General features: G+C 43.7%; 1 protein-coding gene across 4 annotated transcripts in view; it reads right to left on the bottom strand.

Moving 5' to 3' along the window:
- The window catches only part of MYH11 (myosin heavy chain 11), a 61,781-nt gene extending 44,486 nt beyond the window's left edge, over positions 1–17,295 (bottom strand). Inside the window, exons 1-3 of one of the 4 annotated variants that reach the window (XM_037385658.1) lie at positions 17,126–17,295; positions 10,380–10,741; positions 5,524–5,680 (exon numbers count right to left, since the gene is read on the bottom strand). In XM_037385658.1, coding sequence (XP_037241555.1) covers positions 5,524–5,680; positions 10,380–10,721 — 499 coding nt within the window. In that variant the 5' untranslated portion in view covers positions 10,722–10,741; positions 17,126–17,295. The remainder of the gene's footprint in view (positions 1–5,523; positions 5,681–10,379; positions 10,742–17,125) is intronic. The other 3 variants (XM_037385656.1, XM_037385655.1, XM_037385657.1) reach the window with 3 other exon arrangements.
- Between the last annotated feature and the right edge of the window lie 3,089 nt (positions 17,296–20,384).

Below are 20,384 nucleotides of genomic sequence, written 5' to 3'. Positions count from 1 at the left end.
TTCAGCCCTGCGCTGCTGAACTGCACAGCCTGCCCTCTCAAACCTCATGCTGACAAACTGTCCTGTGCACATTCACGGAGGGAAAATTCCAGACGTTACTCTGTTTCCTTCAGCAGTTCTAACAAATTGCAATGCTAAAGATGAAAGGTGTCAGGAAGTCTAAGCCTATCCTGTTACGACTTGGGCTGCAGGTACTGATCCCATTTACTTTTAAGGGCTCTCCTGTTCGATTACTCCGATTTCTGTTCTGGAATATTTTATTCTATGTAGCAAGGACTGTGCCCTGTTTTGGGAGTCTGCAACTTTATGTGGGTAGATCTATTAGAAGAGGATGACTTGCATGAATAAAACGCCTTAAACATAATTCCTGAGGCTTAAGAAGTAAAAAAATGTCTTCTGGATTTCAGTGTCTTTTTGGCTAATGCCTTTTCAAAAAATCTGACACAACTTGGAAGACTGTCATATCGACCCCCTGTATGTCTATATGAGATGGTTTAGACATTTTTTTATTTTCTCCTCAATTTTTAATAGCATAGAAATATACATTTACATTCTAAACCCCACCAGCTTTCCTAAGCATGCTGTTGACACTTTTTTTTTTTTTTTTTTTTCCCTCTCTGGAATCTGCTTAGCTTTTACACCAAACACCTCCAGATTGCTTTTAGAATCATATGTCCCCCTGTTCTTGATAGACCAGCTAGCTCTGCTTAATCACAAACAAAATCAGATGGTTTATCACAATGAAGCAGCAAGTTGGCAGCTTTACCATAAAAGGGAAAAAAACAGACTGAAACCATGTTCCAACACTCACTTAGTGCTTCTTTACATTTGTTAATAACTACACTGCCTAAAGGGGACATTTCTGTACAGTCCTGCTAAGGACACAGTAAACAGATGGCTTTTCAAAGCAGTCTCCTTTTCTAAGCTCTTGGGAATTGTGTTGCCCTCCCATACCTCCCAGTAACTACCAGGTTGTTTGTTTTTCCATCTTTAACTCAAGCTTGCATAAAAATGGCTTTGCAGAAAATAGATAACCTTGAATCTGCATAAATTGTCTTCTGTAATGGGTCTTCTCCACAGCGATTTATTGCTAGAGAACTTCATAACAGCCTAATCATCCACAGGAAAACTTTGTATCTATTATTGCTGCTACATAACGTGGCTTTCCACATTTGTATGTTTATCACTTACTTGCTGTTTGCTGCATGCAGGGAAGATGGCAGAAGGCAGCAGAGTTACTCATCCTTACTGGGCCAGTGTCTCAGCTCCATCATCACTGGAAGCTGGCAGTGCTGCAGGAAGAAGTCATCCACCCACCTCCAGCTCCTCTCCCCTGGCCTGCACTGTCCTCTCCTTGCTGCTGTGGCCAGCATTCGTGCAGCCACACTGCGCACCGGGATGACTCACCTTAAAACTAATTCAGCAAAAAGCAAGGGATGGTTTTCACTTGGAGCAGTTTTGTGTTATGACTGCATGAAGACTACTGCTGGCAGTGCCAGAGTTGGAACGGGGGTCGAGCCCTTTGTATGGCAGTTGTGCTCCTGGGGAGCTACTTCCTCCGAAACACAGGAGAGAGAGGTGGGTGCAGAAGTAAAGGGTGAGTTTTTATGATCGCAGTCTCTAAGTGTAGTAGTGGTCAGCTAGCTTGTCTGTAAAGACAGCCAGTGGGGGCCCAGTTCAGTGTGGAAGCTCCTGGGGACAGACAGACACACAAAATGCTCTCGTGGAATGCTATATTCACGTAATATTTTAGAGTAAAGAAAAGTAAACTGGATAAAGTTTACCCTGGTTCTGGCTGGAAACGAGCATCAGTGACTGTGCCTGGGCAACCATCATTAGTTGCATTAGTGACGTGGTAATCCGTAGGTTCAACAAGATATCCAGCATGCCAGCTTAAGCATGAGACAGCATGACTGTGATTTGTAAAAGGGTTTTAGGTGCTCAGAACAACTTGAGTCAAATAGAAATTTTATCTTTGCCCAGCCAACATCTTTGTTAATTCCTGTGAGATGTCAGCTTTTCTGCATATTTGGAAGAAAGTTCAATTATCTGATTTCTGTTAATCATGGCTAAGTGTTATTAACAGAACAACTTTGAAGGGACTTAAACATCATCCCTGATGAATACATCAACCGAGCCAGTCTCTGAAGCGGAGGAATGCAGTGTGCACGGCTTGTGGGGTTTGCTGGGTGTTTGTGCTGACAAAGGAGAGGGTGGGAATGTGAAGGGCTGTGATTTCCTGATGATGAGCCTGCAACAGGACCAGTGATCGAAAGATAAAGGTTCCCTGAGGTAGCTGAACAAGCTGATTGCTCTTGGCCAAGTGGCCCTGGTCATGAAGTACCAGAATGTATTTCTTCAGTCTCGTGAATCTAGGATATATTTTACTTTGGCAAGAAGAAACTATGCAAGATTCCCAGATAAGAAGCAATACTGAAATTTCACAAGGAAAACATTCAGTGACCTGATCCATGTTTATGAGTAAGAATTTTTGTTTATATTCCATTTGCAAAATGCTTACCAAAAACTATGAAGCTCTCTGTGTCTATACGTGCTGCGTGCATGCACACACAATCATGTTGACACCCATTTTCACCACGCCAATGTGAATATAATTTGGCTGAATAAATAGAGTTATTTTGAGGTTTGGTTTAGTTTTATACAGAAAACACGAGCATGTTCTTACAAACAAAAGCACAGCTCTAAAACCAGCTGGGGCCCTCTACAGAGATGGAGAGACTCCAAAATGGCATGTGCAAATAAATAAGCAAGTAAAGCGTGGGTGTCCTGGGCTTGTGATGCAAGCTCTTGTGGGACGGCTCCCTGGCTGCCGTGCCAGCTGTGGGTGGTTAGGATGGGAGGCAGTGGAAGAGAATTCTCTTAAAGGTTCAACTGATGATCAGTTCCCTCCTCTTTTCTTTCTACTTGTGCTCCACCTCCTCTCTGCTGTCAAGAAGAATTCTTTGCAAAGGGGGACATGAATAATGAGGTGTAAAAGCTTCCCAAGAGTTGGTGGGGCCAGGAAATGATTATGAGCACCCAAAAAGTGAATAGAAAGAAGCACACACTATTGCTGCCTCCTCCTCCCAGCACCCAGCCTGGGACTCACAGCTGAACCCAGGCTGCTCTGGGTGCAGTGACCACAGTGGAGGGCACACCAGCTCCAGCGGTGCTTGGGAGAGCACGCTAGGAAGGACAGGAGAAGGTCAGCGAGAGGAAGAGTGAAAGAGGTCCTTGTGCTGCTGAGATCAGGCCGATCTATGCTGATGCTAGTTTCATGTTAAGCTGAAAACTCCTGTACTGTCAGGCCAAAACAATCCGCCTGTTTCAGCACAGGCTGTAGTATTATGGGTTTTTTCTCTTTCCTGCAGATAGCCCTTTCCTAGCTGTTTTTCCCCATGCCGTTTTAGGGAGAAGCAGCTGTATTCTGCACAGCTGAACGAGAGCTCTGCTAAAGGCCTGCAGGAGCCAGAAGCTCCTTGCAGCGCTCCCCTGCAAGGCTTGCTGCTTCAATAAAGGGTCTGAGGAAAGAAGACTGCTCTGACCGCAGGGCCTGCTTGGAGCTCTAGCAGGGCTAGGTGCAGAGCACAGAGCTCAAGATATGGTCTGGAAGACAGATAAATGATTGCAGCTTAGTGGGATGAGCTTGTGCCAGGTAAGTTTCTTATAACCGCAGTTACATAAAAATTATATTTACTGAATCTTATTATTCTGAAAGCACCTGCCCCCTTGGTCCTAAGCATGCTTTATATGCCTGCCTTTGTGAATAGCTCTGCTGCTACAGTACCGAGGAAGGTCTGGTTTCAGAATGTCTTTTATTGTTGCTTTATTGTCCCTCCTCTACTGCACTCTACCTCTGCCTTCTGGGATGCACTCAAGTGAATGAACTAGAAGAGCTCCAGAAAAGTAATGTCACATAAGCTATAGGAAGGAGAAAAAAAAGGTTGATATTGTATAGCAGATACCTAGATCTCTGGGTTTAGAGTTGAACTATTGAATTTTGAACAGTCATATCTGAAAACGTAAGTTTCTAAAGTCAGGAGCCTAAGTCATAATCAGGTAACCAACTTAATAATCCTCAGGGATTTAATCTTCAGAAGCTCTAAGGATTTTGTTAGCATTACAATTGGTATGTATGAGTACTCAGGACTTTTAGGGGAGAAGACCTGTTTTGATGCCTTTGATGTCAATCACTACTGGTGTGTGTGTATGTATATTGCTTATATACATATAATATATGTATATTGCTTGTACCAAAATGACAGGGTTATGGTTGGTATTTTCCATGGGCAGATCTCTGCCTGAGGCTGGGCAGTTACACTTCTGTGGATTCAATGGCCTGGCACAAACATATAAGATAACTTTTTTGTTTGTTTTTCATTGTGAGGAGGGACTTTGTCTAGTGTACATATTGGTTTAGAAAATAGCAATTAGCTATGATATACCAAACTAACTACTTGTAAATTCATCAGGTTCATAGTTCAAGTAGGACAAGTACAGGAGTACCGCAGTCCTTGTGAGTGTGATGCGCTGTATGCCTGGAGAAACACTGTGTGATAGCCGGTGCACAGTGGGTTTGCAATCACTGTTCTGTGTCTGTATGCAACTATTACAAAGAAATCAATACCGGGTACTAATCTAGTTGCTAAACTGAAATTTTGAGATGCCATTTATTGCTTTTACTAGTCTGATTTAAACCCCAGAAGCCTTAAATCCTTAAGCTCCAAACTGGGAAGCCCTAAACTTTAGGGCTAAGCCTCTGTAACTTCCTGAGCCGTAGTTACCAGGCAGAATTTTTGTAGGATCAGGCTCCTAATGAGGGTATTTAAATTTCAAAGTTCTTATAATCTTTGTTCCCCAGAGCACCCAAGGTTGCTGCGAGATGGCAACCAGTCGCATTCCTGTAGTCTGTAGGTGTTGCAGCCTCGCACATTCATCACTATGGCTTTTCATCCCTAAATTGTGATTTTTCCGTAGCAACTGCAGGGGAGAGCACTGTGAATTTTGAAGGTTTTGTTCACACCATTTGGGGCCTGACTGCTTTTCCATTGCTGCTTGTTGCCATTGTGGTTAGAAAACAGGGCTCCAACTCATTAGACTGATGAAAGTAGCCCTGAAACAATATTTGAATTTGCTTTGCTGGGGGGAGAAGAGGGAGAGAGGAACGACACCGACAGACCCAGCAGTGCTAGCAGCTAACTTTGGAATAGTCTCCACTGTTGGAGAGGGAGCATTTTCCATGCCCGTATTTGCCAAAACTATTTGCTTGACTTTGAAACCTTCCCACATGCCTCGACACAGATGGGTAAAAGGATTGTTTTTCCTTTTTGAGTCACAGTGTTTGTGGACTGCCGTTCCTGCCAAAGAATTCCTCTGAAACTTCTAGAAAGCCCGTGTCACCCTCCGTAACAGATCTTTTCTGGCTGTACTTCTTGCAGGAGCACATGTGGAGTTATTATAAGGTGTTTTCTCCCCTTTTAGAGGGCAGCAATTTCTAAGAACTGTAGCACTGAGCTGGCCTACCTTGCAGCATGCTCCTGTAGGCTGTGTCCGCGATAGCGTAGATGTGGGGTGGCATCTCGTGCCTCTTCTTTCCCTTGTACATGTCAATAATCTTCTCTGAATAAATGGGCAGCTGTTTGTATGGGTTTATCACAACGCAGAAGAGACCTGAATAAGTCTGCAAGGGAATTCAGATAAAAACCGGAATTAATATCGTGTGCCGTGTCTAGCCTGGGAAACACAGGCATCTGCTGCATTGAGCTAACAGGATTTTAGCAAATAACACTCTTTTTTATTCTGCCTAGTGTGACAAATGATGCGGTGATTTCCAAATGCAGGTGCATGTATGGGTGGTTTCCAAGTGCACAAATAATTATTTCTAATAAGCAACTTGCTAGAAAGTATGTGAATTTAGCAATCTGTAGAAACACCATGATCTGATGTTAGTTCCTTGACTTCAGTTATTTTCAGTACATGGTGAATCACCCTTATCTGTGGTTATGTAATAACTGTAATAATTCATAATATTGCTTTGTATGTGTATTTTCATACCAGAGTATGTCCTCTGCTCAGGTAGGTGTCAAATTCTGTACACGGAAATCCTAGGTAAGAAGCTTGGATTGATGTTAGAATAATTAAAAGGAAAAAAAATTATATGAACAGCATATCACAATAAAGATTGATGAGTGTACTTTAAATTACTCAAGTTCCAAATAGCTGTCTTAACAGAATAATCATGCCTTTTCTACATGACTATTTCTGTAAGAAATTTAGGGAAAAATGTGGTGTCTGTTTACAGTTTAATGAAGGTATATACATAAACAAACAAGAACATTGGCTACCATCTGATAGCTGTTCATCCAGGTTTTGTTAGTTGTTTTTTTATAATTTTACTTTATTTGGAATGCACCAGTTATTGAACTGAAGCATAAATAATAGCATATGATAATAGATGGTGAGCCATATTTCACAAAGTTACCAAAAGTAAGCAATTTTCAAGTGTTTTTCACATTAAAATAAATAAATATTCTAAACACCCCACACACCTGAAAAACCCCCAAACAATTAGGAACTTATGAGATTATTATTGCAGCAGTTTTGTGATATCTAAGCTGGCCTATGGCTGTTAGGTTTAAACTCATGCCAGTTTAAAAAAAATGAAATAATGAAATGATGCTCTGTTTGACTTGGGCATAAGTAGTTTTGGATTTTTTTTTTAAAAAATCTTTTTAATTGCCATGCTGGGTGAATGAGTACTTTGTGGCATGCGGCTGCTGCTGTTCCTTGGTTTCAGGGCTGTGTCCAAGGATGGGTCAAGCTGCTTTGGTTCTCCTGCAGGAAGCACGGCAGTGCAGGACTGTGAAATGGCATCTGGGAAGCTTGGCTCTGGGCACAGGGATTTCCCTTTCCTGACCATAATAGGGAACGGCACAACACAGTCTCAGCACAGCCTGAGCGCTTTATATGGAATTCAGCACACATGGCCAGAGCATCCATCAGCCTCCAGCAGTCAGGAGCAGGTTGAATGCTCTGTGCTGGGCAGGAGAACATCTGGGGTGCTCTGGGCGGTGATGAGGACCTCCCCTACTATTTCAGTTTGTGCCTGTGCCACCACAGTCTCGAATCAGATAATGAGAAAATCAGGCTCAAGATCTTCACCAGTTCTCAACATCCCCAAGCTAAACCCCTTGGTGTGGAAGGTAGGCAATTACTGTGCTGGATTTTCATTGATGCTGGAGTTCAGAATGAAACTGCTAATTGTGTCAAAATGAACTTTAGTGCTGCCAGGACAATACACTTGGAAAAAATGACAGGTTTTTTTTTTTTTTTTTTATCCTGGAATGACCACCAAGGCCCTTAAGGAACGGATAGCAAGGCTTTTTTCTCAGTAGAAATACATTTACTTTATGTACTCGTCTAATCATTCCCAACCAAGCCAATTAATAGGAGAGTAAATTTCCAATTCAGGCCAAATGTAGGCCATCCTTCCCTGAGATGTCTAGGCATGTGCCTGACATGCCACAGGTGGGCTGTAACACCCGGGCACACATAACACACCTTTGGGGCACGAGAAGTGGGTTACTAAGGCAGGGCAAAAGCTTGAGCTGGTGAAATTCAGGAATCCCCATTTCAAACTGGACTGTGACTGATCCTATCTCTCACCTTGGGAAAGTTGACCAAGACCTCTTGGTTTCACTGGTTGTAGTTCTAGGCATCTGCTTTGCAAAAATTTGGGGAAACCAGACATGGTATGCGATGTTTTGAAGGTCAGCAAGGCAGTTGGCTAAGCAAGGGGTTGGGAGGCGGGGTTGAGGTTGCTGTGCCTTAAGTCATTCTCCTTGGGGCACAGACCCTCCAGGCAGGGGGACCCCCAGCCGTATCCCTTCCTAGAGGGTCTGGTGGCAGAACACGATTCGGCGTATCTTAAGGATGGTGTCCGTAGGAGTGCTGAGCTTGTGTATCCTTAGGACAGCCGCTGCTGATGGGTGTTTAAGAGAGACTGGCACAGATATACACACCTGTGTTGTAAGTGCCTGAGTCTGAGCAGAGGGATCCCACCTCCGGTTCCAATATGCATGTAGTTTTCTGTATTTAGGAAAGCATTTTGCACTCTTAGGCGCAGACTGAATTGGTAGTGCCTATGAATACAGGCACAAGAAGCTTGATTCTGCTCTCGGATCCACCAAAGCAGCCTTGCTGCTTTATTGATGTTTGTACAATCATTTTTGGCCTAATTTGTGTGTGGAGAAGGTGGATTTTGTTTGCTCTGAGCAATGTGAAACATGAAGTAGTGGCAACACACTGCTTACCCTTCTTTCTTAATTATCTGTGATGAAAGAAAAGGCCAGGGTGGTTTTCCAGTGTATAGTCACTCTGAATTTTCACACTGAATCTTTTTATTTAATATAAATGCAAAGGGCAGGTGATTTGGGTTTGGGTTTTTTTTTTTCAGATGCATTGACTTTTTTTTCCTGTAGTAAAATTGGGAATCCCCATTTGCATGAGTGATGCTCTAAAGGGGGAAATGTTAAGGTCACATTTGCTTTGTATGTGTGGGACTCCAAGGAAGGCAACATAGGCATTGCATGGCAAAGCCAGGAGATGGCTTTTTGCAGTTAGTTTTGCAAGTGTATGAGATTTAAATTCTGTTTAATAACCCTCTATTTTTTTAGAAAGCTATTAAAGTATCTAGTAGGACAGCATGGTGTAAGGCCGGGAAGTTTTAAGCAGATTTTAGTTATTGAAAATAACTAACAACTTATTGCAATACAAGTAAAAATAATTTCTTTATAACTGTTACTTTATGATAATCTTAAAATCTAGCCTCTTGAGAAAGAATAATTTCAGATATGCTTCCATTTTTTTCTCCATGAAAAATTCTTTCATTTCTGATTGTGTTTTGGAAATTAATTTTCTTTTCCTGTAGAAAGTGAAAAATTGACAAAAACATATTGGAAATCCTGGAACATCTGTGCGGTGTTGCTGAGAACAGCAACAAAGAAATAAACCCCACACATTTTATCCCACTATTCTTCTACTAATTCTTTTTAGATCTTGCAACAATGCAGAATGCTTTCAGAAAAACTTTATTTTAGTAATTGATGCTGCATATTCTGATATAATAGCATATAGGTCCATATGTTCACCCGCAAACTTAAAATCCAATAAACTCAAATACTGAAGAGGTGGAAAGTCTAGCTTCTTTCAGGAATCTTGATGATGTGCTTTTTAGTACATTCCTGGAAGATAGATCTTGAGTGTAGCTATTTGAAGTTCTGCATAACAATTAAATAATTCCTTTGTTGTACTATATATATATATAACTATATGCTTCATTTCCTACTTTCCAATTTAGCACTCCTTGTGTTAATAATGAGAGCTTTACACCTGCTTCTAACACTTTCTTAAGCTCTGTACTTTCTTTCACTCATCAGTGGTCTGTCACGCAAGTAAAATTGTCATAGATTGAAACTGTATGTTGCTTTTCCACAGCACAGCATAGGGATCCTCTGTGTGAAATCCAAGAGAACAATTGAGTTCCATGGAAACTTTCTGGGCTTGCTTGCTGTGCTGTTTGCTAATCCATTGATGCAGATAGATTACAGGGTTATTAATCTCAAAATACACTTGTGTTAATGTACTTGTGTGGACAGGAAGGCAGAATAATCTTGGCCCTAATTTGTATGAACATAGAGAAGATTGTCATTTTTCCAGGCTTGTCTGATCTGTAAATTGACCGACAAGGGGAGGGCCGGGGCCGGGGGCGTGGGGGGGGCTTTAGTGGATGCATGACTTCAATTCAGTAACCCACTGGTGCATATGAGTACTTTCACTTGAATTCCAGTGCATTTATTCATTTATTCAAACATAAGGTTTTACTCAAAAGCACCCACCAAACCAGAACTTGTCAGCTGCCTTCAGTGGGAGTTTTGAACAGAAAAGACTGCATGGTTTGGCTTTTCCATATGTTCTTTTTGCAGGTTACTGGAAGCTTGTTCAGGTTTACATTGAAGTCATTCAAAAGCCCCTATTGATTGTTTTGGGGGTTTGGGGTTTTTTGTTGGATTTTTTTTCCCCTCCCTTCCCACAAACAGCAGCACTGAGGTGTTGTTCAGCCATCAGGGAGTACTTTCCAGGCCAACAATATCCTTTCAGAATGAGTAAGTTCTGGGGAAGAAACCTTCATGTGTTTTTAAAGAAGCAGGAGAGTCGTGAGGAATAAAGTGACCTAAATACATTTTTGGTTTAGGTTGCCATAGGGGTTAGTACCTGCATGGCAGTGTTACACACTGTATCCCTGACAGTGGGTGGGATCCACCTTGTTTGTGATGGACCATGGCAGCATGCAGTAGGAAATATGTTTTGATTCTACTTACATAAATTAAACCTGAGAAGTATCTCTCCCTTAGGTTGTGCAGCACTGAAGCTTCATTGAGGCAAGTCAGCTCTGCCATGTCCTCCACTTTGGAGAACTTTGGAGGGTTCATCTTCTGGATGTCATCCTTGCTCAGTGTCACTTTCTTTCCATTTTCTGCCAGTTCAACTGTCACCTCATCCCCTTTCTCTTCCTTGATACTTGCTGCTTCAAATCCATGTTTCTCTGATGGAATCCAAACCAGTCTCTTCGCTGACCAGTCAGCTTGGGCAAGTGGGTTGTTAATGAAGTTTTTGTCCACAAAGAGGAATTTCTCATCATCGCTGAGAGCTTTTTGAGACATTTTGACTCAGTAGACACCTGCTGAAGAAGCAAAATATTCTGTTTTAAAGGGAGGCAAATGTGGAGATGTTCCAGGCAAAAGACATTTGTCAAATCTGCCACGCGGTAGATCCAAAGCACTATAGGTCCTGTGTCACATGCGGATACTTTTGGGTGCCAGCTCAGATACCTTAGAGCATCAGTGTTTGCATTCCCATTCCTTTGTTACTGTGTCTGAGATCACCTAAATCAAAAGCTTCGTGGCACTAAACCAAATGAGGACACCTGGGCTTATCACTTTATTTTGTTTATGTTGTACCGAAGATCAGGTAGACGAGTAAGGCAGGACTGATGCCTGTGCAGTGAGGGCTGCACCAAGGCTACCAGCTGAACGCCCTCCTGCAGCCTCATCTCTTGCCCGTCACAAAGTTAACTCAATTCAGATACATAGAAAATGTCTCATCACCCAAAGACTGTTGGGCGCATACTGAAATACCAGTGCAATAATGCAATAATTAGGAGAAGAACAGTTCCCAGGCTGTGTTCCAGAAAGGACAGAAATGAACTTTTCTTTCTTGCAAAGGACTATTTCCAGTCACTCTAATACCATTTCATTTGGAGCAGAATAAGATTAAGAAAGGGTCAAAAGAAAAAATGGAAAAAAATTATCAGTACTGCTGGTGAAGGAGAAGTAATTTAGTTATCCCCTTTCCACCGTTCAGACAGAGGGAGCTGATCATTTATGAAGGGTAAACCACATGAGAGAGAGAGAGAAGCAGTAAAACAAGCCTGAAAATGGCATCAGCTGTTAGATACTCTGAACCATAATGCTCGAATTGGAAGGACGATGCATCTTTGTCATGCAATTGCACACAGATAAAACAGCATTGTGCATCACACTTGGATATGTATGTGTTCCATAGGTGAGAGCAGGGGAGGGGTTTGGCTGCTTCTTCCCTGCTCTGGCCATTGGAAGCTCGGATTTAGATGCAAGACCGATGCTGATAATGCTGGTGCTTCCCTAAGTGTTCTGATCTGTCCTGTGGGGGACAGAGCTTTAAGTGGGGGAAGGAGTAAGCAGGGGACTGCTTGTGGTTTGCTGTAGGGCAGGAGAAGAGTGGTGGGCGATCGGGGAAACCTGCCATGCAGTGGAGCAGGCGGGGAACTGGGGAGGAGCCACGGGGAAGAGCGTGTGCCCAAGAAAAACATCTCTAGGAGACAGAGGCTGTTTCATTTCCTTATTGAGAATGAATTTAATATTTAAAGCATTCAAACAAACATGACTCTTGAGGGACTGTTAAAGATGTCAGCAATCAACCCGTAAGCACAATGATATTTGTAAAGACCAAGCTCGGTGGTATGTAGCCAAACGGACGCCCTGTGCTCTGGGAGTATCAGAGATTGGTTTCCAAATATTTGTCCCTGAAGCCTTCCCACAGATTAATGGGTTTTTGCGAGGCCAAACTGTGTGAGGGGTCTGAGAGAGAAGCATGGATCATACAGAAGGTGACATAAAGCTTAAAAACAAAACTGGGATTTGAGAGGTGCCTAAGAGCGTTAGATGATATCCCACTTTCAGTGGAAATTAGATGCCCCAGGTCCTTAAACTCCAGTCTTAAATAACAGTTCTCTTGTCTAAAAAAAAAAAAAATAATTAAAAAAAATAGCTTTCCTCTAAATGTGCTTGTTCTAGAGCCACCAGCCTTGCCTGGGAATACCCAACAGGCATGTTCACCCAGATCATCCATGCATACACGATGCGCATGGCGGTGCAGGTGGATGGGAGACTCCGACAGCCTGGTCCCAGGCATCGCCGCCGGCCTGTGCTGTGCCCCTCCACTGGGGCTCCGCCGGCGAGCGGGGTAGGATGTGGCCCTTCGCTCACTCCCGGGGGATTCTCGGAAGAGAGCTGCAAGAGGAAACTATTTGACCTCTGTGTGGATTAAGGCAGAAAATGTTCCCTCGTTGCCAAGAGGGCTGGTAGAGCCTCGCAGTTCCAATAATGGAGATGGTATTCTTTCCAGCTGAGCTTTCCAGCTGGCGGCCGCAGGGTGAAGGTGGCCGGCCGGGGGAGCGAAGGGAGCACTGCCCCATCGTCAGGGCCAGGGCCTGGGGGCCGGGGGAGCAAAGGGAGCACTGCCCCGCTGCTGGGGCTGCAGCTCGGGGGGCAGCAGGAGCCTGCTATGGCATCGCTCCCCCAGCTGCAGTAGCACCAGACAAGGCAGGCTCTGCCCCACCGCCTCAGCAGCGTGGGAGGAACTGCTGCGGCAATGGAGGAGGAGGATTTCAGTCCACCCGAGGCCCAGAAGAGAGAGCTATATGGTCATCCTGAAACTTCAGAAAGGTTGGATCATGCTGCCCGTGGCTGAGTGCCAAGTGGCAGAACATTCACATCCATAGGAGTTTCATATTGCTGTCAGAAACACCAAAAATTAGACCAAACTGCAGAGCTGAGTTTCACAGGGTCAGCTCCTGCTGCATTGATGCCGTCCGTGAACAATGACTGAGAAAATCAAACTGCAGAATTGTCCTGACCATCTACCTCAAAAACCCAACCACAGACAAAACTCTTGGCCTGCTACAAAGCATGTCAGCAGCGGGCAACCCAGACGTTCTTTGCTGTTGTGTCGCCCAATGACCAAGGGAAAATTCCTTTCCCTGTTACATCCTAAGTCAAAAACATCCTCCACAGATCACAGCGTGAAACGGAGAGCTGCTCTGTCTGTGCTCTATATTCTCCTACTTCCTGCACGTAAAACTTTCTGCACCTTGTTATTTAAACACAGGTTTTTTGAAAGCAGGATGAGGTTGGAAGGTATGAGAGATGGCATGAACTTCAGAGCTTGGCCATGCAGGTTTTTACCCCCTAGATCTAAGCACTACACTTGACTAGTTTCAACATGGCCCCCTACAAGAAGCAGGGAATAGACAGCCTGAGCTGGATCTCATAACTCCTCTGAAACACAGGGAGGAGAAACCGTGGATTTGTGTAAAAAGAACTTTTCATTACTGATCCTCTGGAAGCTGAGGATTAAGTTTGTGTGGCAGCTGAGTACCACTGTAGTAAAAAAGGAAATGCAGTTATGAAGTGTGGATTAATAAATATTAATAGTCTGATCGATTAATGAATATTAATTAATGCAGAATAATAATAAAGTCAGGTTTCTGAATAGAAGAGGTGGAAGACGAGCTCCACAAACTGGACTAGATTTGTCGTGGTGAGGTGCTGTGCACTGAACTAATGAGCTGCTGAAGCTTTCTGATTAATAATGGGCAGTGAACCTTCTGGTCCATCTCTGAGGCTGAACTGCACTGGTCCAGCATACAATTGATACTGGGGAAATGGGGCCAAGGGGAAAAGATTCATTACAGCCTGTTGAGAACATTCCTTGAGAAGGCAAAATTTACCCTGTAGCCACTTCCTGGGTTTCATCTGTAGGTCTGGCTGAGAGAAACGGAGACCGGTAGCCTGCGTACACAAGAGGTAGTGAGAGGTTCTTATCCACTCTTTTAGGTGGCCGATAACCCAAATCACGTACCTACAAGAGTGAATACTTGTATACTTGGAGGTGAGCTAGCCTGGGAAGGGAGGGAGAAAAGCAATGACAAAAATACTACTGATATACAGTTTCTTGCCTTAGAAATGTGCCAGATTACCCTGAACTGGATCCCTCTGTTATCCTTGTCTAAAACTTGCAAGTGCACGTACGCATGGGCACGCACACTGCCACAGCTTGCTTTCCGTTCCTCCTCCTGCTGCCCCATTGCAGACATATCCAGCTAATCTGCACTGTCTTTTCCCTTATCGTGCCAGCGACAGAAGTTGAATGCTGTCTTTGCAATCAGTACATCCAGAGTTTGTTATTCCAAGGACAAAGTATAAATATCCCCAGGAAGTGCACTTTAATTAAAAGGTTATTGGCCAAGCAGAATTGCCTCCTGGGTCAGAGCTTAGAGGGACAGCTTTTCTCCTAATGAGAAGATAAAGGACACTTCTCCTTTCCTCTGCAGGATGTGCATGTCAGTATAAAAGGTTATCACAGCCACACAGGGAATAATTACTGGAACAGAGGTACATATAACCAAGTATGTGAATTATTTTCGGAAATGAAGTCCTGCTCTCATAAGTGGTTTCTGATGAAAGAGCATAGCAGTAACCTGCTGCCTGACCCAAACTGCGTTTCTTGGGCTGCAGTAGTTCTTGACTCTGTTCTTTCCAGGTTGCTTATTGTTTACTTTTCCAGCACTTAATTACTCAACTGAGCATTGCTCAAAAAAAAAAGAAAATCTAGGGGTGAATCCTAATCTTGTGATCTTCATTTGGGAACTGGTTCCCCAGCACAGTTAGCTTTGTCACAAGCTCTGCTGCCGACCTCTCCTGGCCTGTTGCCTCTCCCCACGAGTCACTGGGACCACCCCTCAAATAATTGCTCTCACCGTGGACGTTTCCATCTGGACACTGAGGTATCATAGTACTAGTTTTTGGTTGTTCTGTCTTAAAATACAGACTTTCCCTTTTCCATGGTTGAATATTTGCAGGAATTTCACAGGGCTGGTTTGTTGTTTTGTGGGGGGTTTTTTTTGTTGTTGTTGGGTGTTTTGTTTTTAAAATGCATTCTCCATATAGTCTAATCAAATTTCAAGTGCTTTAGTCTCCTACCAGGTCTTCTCACCTCTGCTTATCCAAGTTACTACATAACTCTGATTAAACACTTGAAATATCTTTAAATTACTTAGGCCATTTCTTTGGAGTATTAATTAGCTGTGTTATAAACTGCAAAAATTACAAAAGAAGGAAGAAAAGACTTGAATCGCATCATGTGGGATAGATTCCCTTAATCTAGAAAACACAGCTATTTCAAATACCCCCAAATGTTATTCTATTAAGTAAATCAGACTCTGCATGTTCATTAGAATTCATAAATAATCCATACTTTAACTGGACTTTGCACAAGTTGGCAAGCTATCTCTGGCTCTTGGCTTCTTCCAAAGTTATACTTAAAAGTCAACAGATTTGCAACTAATAAGTCTCAGTGAATTATAAAGCCAGGATCCTCCGCATACATCCATGCACGCTACCATATATGGCCATGTTCTCCTCAATCCCAGCTGTTACACAAAAATGTAATGATAACAAATGCAAAACAAATACCTTTTAGGGACTCGCGTGTCAATTGCAAATGAGATAATAAAAATCGGTGTTTACATCTAAGCGAAGGCAGCCAGAGGAGCGTTATAGCCTAAACTGAAGGGAGTCCTTATGCAGGGCGCTGGGGACTTGGGTCGCAGCGGGTCTTGTCCTGTGTCACATCACCAGCTGCCTGCCGGGGCAAAGCTTTGAGGGAAACGGAAGGTGGGCTTGGTTTTAAACCAGAAAAGGTTTTACTGAGACGTATGTATTTAATACTAATGGCAAACCTTCTGATTTCCCTTGTATTCTATTATATATTCCCTTATACTTCTTAATTATGCATACACATATGCCTCTCACATACATATCAACACTTACATAGGTGTGCATGCACACGTACACACACAGAGATATATATGTGTGTGCATGTCTGACAGGAGCCAGTGAATTTCTGGGATGACACTGAAGCTGCTTTCTATGCTGCCATCTACTGTCCTCTTAATTTACTCACGGTATTTTGCTAAAGTTAAAAGTTTGTTGCTTTATTTTCCCTTTAAAAAAAAAAGGCACGTCACATTTGAAATTACTCGAATTAGTGTACCTCAGTGAATTATCAGATTAGTTTTGCTTAAAATTTATTCCCAGCATATGAAAAATATGCATATGTAATGCTAAGGCATTTTTGTAAAAAAGTTCCCATTTCTTCTCCCAACTTTTAAGCATTTTTCCTGTTTAAAGAACAAGTGACTAACCAACCAATTACTTTTATTTGTTTATACTTTCTTTTAACAACATGGGAAGTGCACTAAGTTCCTTTAATAGGACTGACAAAGTAGAAATACTTCCAGATCAGCAGCTAAGGCTACCAGGTTTTTTCATTACTGAATGCTCATGTGACGGTTAATTGCAGTGGGTACCTGCTGCCATCCCAGCACTTGCAGGCTTCGCTGCTGCTGGCTTGGAGCGCAACCGGTGCTCTGCAGCCAGCATCTTTAAGGCTCGATCCAGCAGCAGCAGTGTTAGAAGTGAGTAAGTAACAGGCTAGAACATCTGTGCATGCTTTCAAACGTGTGTGGTTTCTAATGCATTTTAAGCAGAATGCAATCAGTAATACATCAGGATAAACGTCGGAGCATGTCTGATAACGGGTCTGTTCCCATTTCCAGTTCATACAGGTTAATTCACTGACTTTGTCTGCAAAGTAGCATAATATCTTGCCAAACTGCTCCATCCCAAAGCATGGCAAGCCCCCAGCCCCAGCCCCAGCAGGGACCCCCGGCCCCTGCGGTACTTACAAGCGTCCGATTAGGGGAGCAGAGAGTGAATTGGAGAGTCGGGAACCTGTACAGCCACCAGCCGGGACAGTCCAAGTCCTCTCCGCCTTTGCAGCCTCCCTATATAGAGGAGGAGAATCTTGTCAGTGGGGAGGGGCTCTGGAAACTGCGTCCTGCTGGAAAATCCTCTCGGTACCTGGGTTAAAAAAGACAGCCTGAACCAAGGACCTCATTCTGGCAGGGCCTAACCCTGGGCTGCTGCCCCTGCCCCCAGCCGCTTTTTAGGGAAGCAGGCTGGCTCTGGCTTTCAGAGAAGCATGAAAGGGGTGTCCCTAACCTAGAACGGGTGCCCCTAACTCACAACTTCAGAGATTTAGCTTTTTACTAGCCTGAAACTGTTTGGCTGAGCAAATGGACCTTTAACTCCTTCCTGCCTCGATAGCATCCTTGCTCCTTGTGGTCCCTTGCCTAGAAGGACCAAGGTTAGGTTGTGGTCCTGTGTGGCATGGAAAGCTTCCAACCCACCATCAGCGCGTTGTCTCAGAGCTAAGATAAGTCCCTGAATTCAGGGGTTGCTTGGGAGAGGAGGGTTATTCCTAACACAGTGGGGATGCGTGGGTGGAGGTTATTCTGTGTGTTTATGTGACATCTGGAGCCTGGGGCTGGTTTAAGCCTCCTCGGCCCCTGGGGACAAGAGGGTTGTTTCCCACCTCCCCAGCGAATTTGTCGAAGTTTGTTTTGCAATCAGGTGTGCAGTTCCTGAGAAAGAACTGTAAATACTTTTTCATATATAAGAAATACCTCCCTCGGTCCATAAAAGGAAGAAGAGAGGCGATAAATAGTTGAGGGGGAATGGTCCTGAGGATGCGGTGGAAAGAACAAGTGGCCAGGCACCGTGTGCTGCGGGGGGGAGGAGGACAGGGCATGGGAAGCCAGCTCTGCAGGGGTTAGGGAGAGATCTGGTCCTCGTCAACCCTTCCTCACCCCCCCAAACCTTCAGTACCCGGCTGTCCCTCCTCATTGCCCTGCTAGTAGCCAACAGCCTTGTGCAGTGGACCTGTGGATGGAGACATCCCAAAAAGGGAAAGCTAGGATCCTCGAGGAATTCCCATCAACGTGCCAAATACAAAATACCGAAACAACCCCCTCTCAGCAACAGACTAAATATGGTGTATACCCAAAGGATCAGAGCATAGTCCTGGGTGAAATAATTTCTCTTGACATCAGCAGCCCTATCTTCTCTGGAAAATACACCCTCCTGGGGAAAATGGATGAGGGTTACATTGGTCTTGGCATCTCAAAAGGATACCTATGGGGGGAGGCTGGGCTGAAAACCTCTGCTGTCGCTTAGTCGAAGTACCAGCACTTGCAGGTGGGATGGAGCTGTAGCCCCTTCTGCCAGCTCTGACCACGGGTGCAACAGTTGGCAAAGAGGAGAGAGGGGGAGAGCATCGCGGTTTCTTCCCTGCAACATTTCAGAAATATCTGGTACAGACTCAGGTTCAGCCCTTAGCTGGAGGAGACCAGATTTGCCCACAGAGTTACACGGTCCCAGTGGCTGCAGCCACTTCCATCGGAGGGTTGGTGTCCACTGAGGTGCAGGGCTGCTGCGCAGCCACGCAGAGCTCTCACAGGACCCGCAAGGCAGCAGCGGTGTCATATCAGCGTCGTGCATGTGTGACTGTGTGGGAGCAGAGCCAGGGGAAAGGATCATGAGGACGTAAATCCAAGAAACTTGCCCTTGTTATCAGAAAGTTGCTCACATGGTAGTTCACCCTACTTTTTTTTTTGTTGTGTTTTCTCAGTTGCAAACTTAGCTTCTAAATAGGAATATAATGAATATAAAATGATGAAGTGCAAAGGACATCCTCTGAAAAGCAGGATTGTTTTAACAGTCATCAAAGTTACCCTAAGAAGTTCCTTTCAAACCCATGCAGCTGTTTTACAAAACCAGATACGCTTTAATAGTAGCTTAAAAAGGAGTGGAAATTATTCCGGCTGGTCTGCAAAGTGCTGCATGTGCACATGCAGGCTTGCTGCCTGAGGAGCATGTTTAACAGAGGCAGTGGTGGAGAGTGATATATGATGTGATATTAAATGGAGCTGGAAAGCCTAAAAAGTATTCCCGCTGGGACTGAAACAGTTGCACTCTCAAGCTATGTGGGACAGGAACTGGTAAGTGTAAGCGTGGCTTCCAACCTTCACTTAGAAATTAACAGAAGAATATACTGATATAACAGCCTGGCTGGAGTTTCCTAAATGTTGTGATATTTTTTTAAGCCAAAAGTTGCCTCAAAATGAAAGCTGTAGATTCCCAGTGGACAGTGCCTTTGTGACAACAAAATAAGCTTTATTTAAAAGCCCCTAATTTGTTTATTTGTTTTAATAATTTTTCTAGAAAAAAAATAAAGTATTATGCAGCCTACCGTTAAATATCTCCTTGCTGAATTTGCACTGTAAATATTGTACTTGGAAAAAAGAAGGGGCCTTGAGGAGGAAAGGGACTTTCAGCTGCCACAGTGTAACCTGAATATGACAGAGGGGGAAAAAGAACATGGATGGTGATGCTAGTTTGTTAAATAACGTGTGTCAGGTTAGCAATTTTTTTTTTTGTTTAAAAATGTTTTTACGTAAGTTTACGAGCCACATTTATCTAAGCTGACATAGGTATTTGGAGCTAAGAAGCGTACAGGTGGGTTAACCTGTGTTGAGCTACGCTGTTGCAACAGGAGGGGCAGTCTGCACCCCAGCTAGAACAATTAATCATGAGAGCAGTCTGATGAGGTAAAATAGTCACCAAGCGCTTAATGTTAAGCACATGCTTTGTGCTTAATGCTGGCGACATGTCACGTGAAGTATGTGGAGCACACAGGTCAGTCCTGAATCAGACACCGGCTGCTACTGAAAGGGTGTCTTTGCAAGTGTGAACAAATATTTTGGGGTTTCTTTTCCTAAACGTTATCACACAATAATAATCACTCCTCCGGAAAACTGATCAACTGGCACCAAGATTTGGTTTGATACAAAGGGCGCTCAGGAAGGAAAGCGTAACCGACTCCTTGGGGCGTGTTGATAAAGCTTAGAAAAAAATTTCCCCTGTGCATGACAGAAACTAATACCTCTGAAACAGCAGCGATGCTGTGCAGTCTATAAATGTAGCGGCCTCTGATTCTACGGAAGAACAAAAATTTGGTTTTAAAGATTTTTTTTTTTATTTACAAAAAAACCACCAACCAACCAACCAAAACTTGTGGGTTAAGTTATTCCAAAGTTCTTTCCA

Source organism: Falco rusticolus, chromosome 4, assembly GCF_015220075.1.
Source record: "Falco rusticolus isolate bFalRus1 chromosome 4, bFalRus1.pri, whole genome shotgun sequence".
NCBI classification, from domain to species: domain Eukaryota; kingdom Metazoa; phylum Chordata; class Aves; order Falconiformes; family Falconidae; genus Falco; species Falco rusticolus.
This window is presented reverse-complemented; position numbering and strand designations above follow the sequence as displayed.